This window comes from Zosterops lateralis (genome assembly GCF_965231275.1).
Source record: "Zosterops lateralis genome assembly, chromosome: 10".
Classification (NCBI taxonomy): Eukaryota; Metazoa; Chordata; class Aves; order Passeriformes; family Zosteropidae; genus Zosterops; species Zosterops lateralis.
In genome coordinates, this window is record NC_139770.1 from 24,545,394 (window position 1) to 24,552,478 (window position 7,085).

The following is a 7,085-nucleotide window of genomic DNA, read 5'->3' on the forward strand; positions in this document are numbered from 1 at the left end:
TTTCAGCAATAAAGCTGCACACAGCAATATACCATGAAGTAGCCTGTAGACAGGGAAACTGAGGCACAACTGCTCTGGGCTACTCAGAGAAGAACAAAGATAGGAACAGAATTCATCTCACATTGGACCAGTCTACCCCTCCAAAAGGTATCTCACCCCCTTTGTGATATAAATCACCAAGAAGCCTGTGTGTTCATAAATAAGCAAAGACAAAGTGTAACAGAACAAACACTTTCCACTGTAACAAGCTGCAAAGTAATACAGAGGACATTTCAAATTTGGATAACAATCAAGTTTGTCAAAAAGAAACAGGAACCTCAAGGAAACAGGACTATTTTTTGTGCCTTTTAAAACAATGTTAGCCACGCTATACAGTTCCTATGCCTGTGCTCATCCAGCAGTGTTTCTTCCCAGATGTTCCCTTCATCCACCCTACTGCAGCCAGCCCCACAGAATCACACGTGCAGGTGGACAGAACACCCAAGTGCAAACTGCAGCTCACACCAGAGGGGTTTAGTCTCCCATTCTGATGGGGCAAAACCTTCCCAGAGCCAATTCAACAAGTCCATGTCTCTGACATACAGCAGACACTGACAGAATATCACAGTGAGCAAAATGCCTTCACACTCCATCTTTACCAGGGGAACCTTGGGGTTCTCATCAGGGAGGCAGAAAATCTGAGCAGTAGTAAAAAAAAAACCAGGAAAACAGAGTGTGGCATGACCCACTTCATAAGAAAATGGGCAATTTAATAGCTATTCTTGAACATTGTCCTGGATTTGTGAGATAAGAATGTATTCTATTTGCCATCTGTTGGAGGTGGGGGGCAGTTATCTCTTCCAAGAACAATGTCTCCCTCCGGGGAGATGTCTCCTGCTAATGGGCCATTAAGTGACTCACTGCATGACTGATAAGGTACATCATCCCATTGTGAGATGCTCCACCCAGAAGGAGGAACCAAGCATTCCTACCTGCATAAAATAAGCTTGGTCTAAGCCATCGGCCCAGTTTTTTCTCCACTGGATTCCCAGAGGAGCAGCCATCTTCGCTGGATTCCCAGAGAAGCAGCTTCTTCCCTGCTGGATTCCCAGAGGAGGACCAGGCCCATCTACTCTATCACCAGACCTTCACAGAGAACTATATCCTTCTACAGGATCTCTGCTTCAGCAGCATTTCATCTGCCACTGCAGGAGGCACAGCCACCATCCAACTGGACTATTACCAACACCCTGACTCCTCAGGGTGTCAGGTTTTCTGACTGTATCAGTAGTTTTGTTTGTACTAATTACATTTGTTGTTCTTTTTTTTTTATTTTAGTTTTTTCTAGTAAATAACTATTATTCCCATTCCCATACCTTTGCCTGAGAGCTGTTTTTTTTATTTTGAAATTGTGGTAATTCGGAGGGAGGGAGGGGGTTTACCTTTTCCACTTCACAGGAGGCTTTTGCCTTCCTTTACAGACTCCTGTCTCTTCAAACTAAGACAAACATATACAAAATAGGGATCTAGCTCATGCTCCTTTCTCAAATACATGTGAGCTGTGCCACAGATTGAGGTGGGATGGGATCCAGTCTAATGCATGCACCACACGCAGCAAGGGGCTTCTGGTGGGAATCCAGGACTTTGACTGTCATTGTTCAGAAAGTAAAACAGTTTTAATGTGTAACTTGTTAATGCATGTCCAGCTCTACAATGGGATATTCAATATATACACAGTAATGAACGCACCTGCTGATTTAAGGTGCAGGACAACATAGGAGAATAGAGCAGCTTTTAACAGAACTTAACTTGCCCTTCAGAAGCAAGTTCCTGAGCACAGCCTGGGCATCTTCTGTGCTCTTTGTAACCCAGTAGTACAACAAGATAAAGCTAATCATCCCTTGGGTAGTTTTCTACAAGATGATTATTTATAACGTAGAGTTCCTAAAAATCTTTCACAAATGACATATTTCCCATGCTTCCCAGGAATCAGCCCAATTCTTCTCTCTCTACTTACCATATGTTTACAGACTGGGATTTTTGCATGCTCAGACACTAGTCAACAAGCCAGATGGAGAACTGAGCATATATGCGTGAGTAGGACGCTCTCGTGGTTACACGATTACCAAAGGAATCACAAGAGGACTTTTATTCTGCTTCTGTTACGATTCACTGCCTGAACGTGGTCACATCACAGACTTCAGCTGGGTTCATTCAGTTCTCCTCCTGAGAACTTGGAAAGCAGTGACAGGCAGGCACCACCAAGCTCCATGTCCCAGAAAAATCTGGGAGTGTCCAGAACTCCTCCCAGAGCCCGTGGCAGGGCACAGGGGAGGCTGTAACACAACCCGGGGCTCGCAAGGTATGGCCAAGGCAGCCCCCGCTGGGAGCCATTCCAGACAGGGCAGCACGCATCAGGTTGGAGCTATCCAGACTCCCTGGAACCAAAGGCTTAGTCCCTTGGCAGGATTAACACAGCCCTCCACCCTTGGAGACAGCTTAGAATCCTCTCATATCAAAATGTCAAACAAGGAGCTCCTACAAAAACATCCCAGCTCAGTCTGTGATAACCAAAGCACACCATCAGGGACGTATTACCTCATTTCTCCGTCTGGGGAAGGCACAAAAACCCCTTCCTGTGGATCACAGCCAAGGCAGGAGTACATTTACCTGACTAATCTTTGCTATTTGCAGCAAATTACCCTTGAAACATGCCATTTGCTCCAAAAAAGTAGGGTACCAGAGAAGCACAGATTCCACCAGAGGAGAAGAGAGTCTTACAGACAGACCAAGGAGATCTGCAGTGTGGATGTCTTACCCATCCCATTTCCAAACGTGTCCTTAGCCCTGCACTCATCAATGGACTAGGCTTCAGAGTAGAAAAATATCTCATGTCTTTTGGGGGAAGCTGTAAAAGAGAAATTTAAAAGAAAACTCCTACTCATCTCTAAGAGCTCATTCAGGTGATGATTTTCAGGCATCTTGCTGCCAGATGCACATCACACCTAAAAAGCAAAAGCCTTTTTTTTTCTCCTTAGGAGTCTTCCTCCTTCCCTTGCCACTACATTTTCTCCAGGAGGCTGGCAGATCCTGCTCAAACCCTCCCCCTCATTCCAGGCCATGCTGACAGCTCTGACCCACCCACTCAGCAATCCCAGCAACCTGGCTGCAGACCAGGTGAGCACAGGGAAGCAGCTCCCAGCCCAGCAGCCCCTGTGAGGTCATTTCCAGGATCCTCTGCTGCATCCCAGATTCACAAGCTGACAGCTTCAGCACTGCCACCACAGCTACACCACAGGAGAGTGTAGGCTACTAATTCTCCCAACTATTTCATTTGATTGCAGGTGAAATGGGCACCACCCATAAGAGACAGAAAATTGACACCTGTCTGTCTGTCAGTCCCTCCCCAGGCACTGGGTTGGGCCTCTCTCCTTGAATGAGCTGCTGGTTTTCCTGAAGGGTCTAAGAACCTAATAATCATTAAGACTTTAACCTCTGCCAGATTTGTTGTATGAGTCTATAAAAACCGGCTTGAGATTAGCCAAGGGCTTTCAACACTTTAGTGACTGAAAATATCTAGTACACAGACAACAGGACTGCAAAAGTTTCATTTTTAGAGAACATAAGCCAAAATGAACAAGCAGGTGAGTGAGGAGCACCCCAGGGCAGGGTAGGGCAGGTCTGGCCCACATGAGCAGAAGTGAGCAGGAAGCTCCTGGCACTTTGCTCAGGGCTCAGTTCAGCCCAGCACGCTGCTCCCCAGGGTCACACCCAGCTGCCCAGCACTGCTCCACTTCAGCTGCTATCCAACATCTCCAGGGGATGTACTTCCACATTTGTGTGGCATTAAAATGCATAATAAAATGAGCCTCAACATCAGGAGAAATGTGTGCATATTAAAATATATTCGCTGATAACAGCTGCCCATGAAAATGCTGGGAAACACTTCAGTATTTAATTAAAGCAGGGCACAAGACAGGAGGCATTACTGCCCAGCAAGGGATCATTAAAACACGCGAGCTTTGGTGGAGCAGAGTGATACTCAACGAACAGGGAAGATCAATACACACCACTTTTCCTCAGCTCTGCTCCAACCCTCTTCAAAGGAAACCTTTATGAGCTAAAATTTAAAAGCATATTACCCTCCCTCACCTTCTCTCTTGCCATTTCTTTTCTGAGAGCTTATTATTCAACAGGGAAGTTGGACAGGACACAAGACGACAATGAAATCTGTCCACAGCAGGAGGGTTGGACCAAAATAAGCTTTAAGGTTCCTCCCAACCTAAACCATTCCATGATTCTGTGATTCTCTTCAGTATCACAGGACCTGCACCTTCCTTCTGAAAGCAGGCAACTTTTTGAGAAAGTTTCCTCTACAGCACTAGAGTTTTATACATAATGTACATGCATCGATTTAAAGTTGGAAGAACTTCTTCCAGGAAGAGCTCAGGAAAGAGGGTTAAGCATCCATCAAAATGGGTGAAAAGCCTTGATCTGCCTCTCTTTTAGCTCTCCAAAACAACCACCATCTATCAGCACAGAACAGCAATACCAAGCTTCAAAACGCCATTCCTGCGAATCTCTTCTTGCCAGAAAATGACAAATGATTCCGCCTCCACAGGTAACTCTACACTCCTGTGTCATCTCAACTCCCTCATGCAAAGTGAAGATCACCAGCACTCTGCAATCGATTACAGCCACGAGAGATCACCCCAATGGCCGATCAAATTTAATCCCCAAGACAGAAACCCGTGCCAGAAAACGTATCCAAAACTCATCTAAGACAAGAAGTCTTTCAAATGAAACTCCACAGCCTTTGAATTGAACTCTTCGGGAAAATAAATAAATAAATAAATAAATAAATATAATAAAACAACCACCCAACTTGAAACTTGTACCACCACACACCTAGAGGCAATTGCAGTGGCATGAGGTAGCTGGAAATTGTGTTCAGAGATTGATAGTCGCTTTTTTATTCCAATGCCTGCAAACATTTTCTTTAACAGATTCACTGAACTGTTTAGATTGGAAAACATGTAAAAGTGAGGAATGTTATCTAGATATATGATGCATTCATGAGAGTTTAATTATGAAGTGCTTCATCTCCTTACCAAGTTAGTCGTAGAATACGCAATAAAAAGTCTATTCCTAAGTGTGTGTTACTTTCCCCTTTCAGTGCTGTCAGGCATTGTTCCCGAACTGAAGAGGCAAAACGGAACAACACTCCGCTCATCAACTTTCACAAGTGCTGCAGACTTACTGCTTAACTAAGCAAAAGCCGAGTTCTGTTGGCTGTGTCCCTCCAAGGTGTCACCTCTGCCTTTCCTTGTGACAGCGCTCCCGAATTCATCTGCAAGACGACTCTTCCCGAGTCAGAACTCACAGCGAATTCACCACCCGTCTGAGAACCCCACATCTGCCCCCAAAACAAGCCTGCCAAGCTGTCCGGCCACTGACTCGCCTTCCGCCACAGGCACCGTTCCCGTGAGGAGCCCCTGCCCTGCCCCGGTACCCGCGCAGCGATCGCGCCGGTCCCAGCCGCGGGCACGAAAACCCCGCTGCTGGCTGTGCACACCGATGAGCAACACCTGTGCAATGTAAGAGCGCAGGAGTCGCGCCGCTCTCCTTCCCTGGGAAATGCTGAGCTATTCCAGCCGGCTCCGCTGCCGCTCCCGAGCCCTCAGGGCGGCCGGAGGGAGCGGGGACCTCACAGGCCCCCGGCTGAGGCGAGCCCGGCCCCGGCCCCGAGCCCCGCAGCCCTCCCGGAGCGGAGCGGCCACCCGCGGGCGCCTCGGTACTGACCGGCCGTGGGCACGTCGGGGACCAGCTTGAGGGGCCCGATCTGCCGCAGCTGGAACGCCGTCCGCACTTCGTGGCAGCTGGGGGACCTGCCCGCCGCCGCCGCGCCGCACAGCCCCGCCGCCAGCAGCCACAGCCCCAGGACGGCGCGGCTCCCGCCGGCGGCCATCTCGCACCCCGGCCACGGCCGCGGGCGGCCCGAGCGCTGCGGGGCGCGGGCCCTCAGCCGGTCCCGGCAGCGCTGCCCCCGCCCGCCGCCCGCGCTCCTCCTCGGCGGGAGCGGCCGCCGCCCCTCCCCGCCCCTCCCCGCGGGGCCCGGGGGCCGCCACCGCCCCCCGAGCGCGGCGGGGCCGGGGAGGGCGGCGGGCGCGGAGCCCCAGCCGGGCGGGGGCGGCGGGGAACGGGACCCGCTCGGGGGACAGCGCTGAGCCGCTCCCGCCCGGCCCCGCGGGACGGCCAAGTTTGCGCGGAGCATCGCGGCGGTCCCTGCGGAGCCGGCCCGGGCAGCGCCGTCACCGGGAGCGCCGGGAGGGGAGATGCGCGCTCGGCGCTGGGCTGCTGAGAACAGGTACGGAGCAAACACTGCACGAGGTGTAAAGCCCCAAGCGCTGCAGGTCGCACACTCATTCACGGTTTGCTTCGGTCCTGAAATTCCTAGCAGATGACACGGAAGGGTCTTCGCGTGTCAAGTGTTAACTCCAGCCGACAGTCCCTGCACAGAATGGAAACTTTACCCCAGGAAACATATCCTTCTACACCGAATGCAGATATAAATTGTTCGTTTGTACCAAAACCAGCAGCAGTTCCATCCTATGCGGTTTGGGAGCATAGGGCATTTGGGGATCGCACCGCCTTCAGAGAGCTGGTCTGCGATCTTTTCTCTGCCCTCAGTAAGTTCGGTGTCAACTGCCTTACCACACATTGGAGCACAGAACTATGCTCAACAACTGTGGACATTTCCCATTTCACAAAAACATTCAACTTCCAGAGAAGCCAGACCGAAGCAGTCTCCCTCCCACAGAGAGTCCCATTTGCGCAGCACCTCTCCGGCATATGGAGCACGTTACCAGCCACAAGAATGACTATTGTTTGAGGCAGTTACGTCTGATTTCTTGAAGGTTACTTGCAACCCTCAAGATGCTTCTAATGTGCTTCTGGAGCAGCAGGGGAGCCCACCTGCAGCTAATTTAACCGTTATACATTCCCATAGGTAGTAATGAGAGGCTGAGCTCAAGTGCTGAAGTTGCCTGAGTTGTATTTTAATAGCTAGAATCGCAAATCCTTTAAACAATTTACTTGTTTTAACT

At 49.9% G+C, this 7,085-nt stretch overlaps 1 protein-coding gene across 1 annotated transcript in view; it reads right to left on the reverse strand.

Moving 5' to 3' along the window:
* The window catches only part of LOC310913389 (glypican-5-like), a gene marked incomplete at its 5' end in the record, with an annotated part of 336,550 nt that extends 330,603 nt beyond the window's left edge, over positions 1–5,947 (reverse strand). The window contains one exon of the mRNA XM_083868783.1: positions 5,782–5,947. Coding sequence (XP_083724909.1) covers positions 5,782–5,947 — 166 coding nt within the window. The remainder of the gene's footprint in view (positions 1–5,781) is intronic.
* Between the last annotated feature and the right edge of the window lie 1,138 nt (positions 5,948–7,085).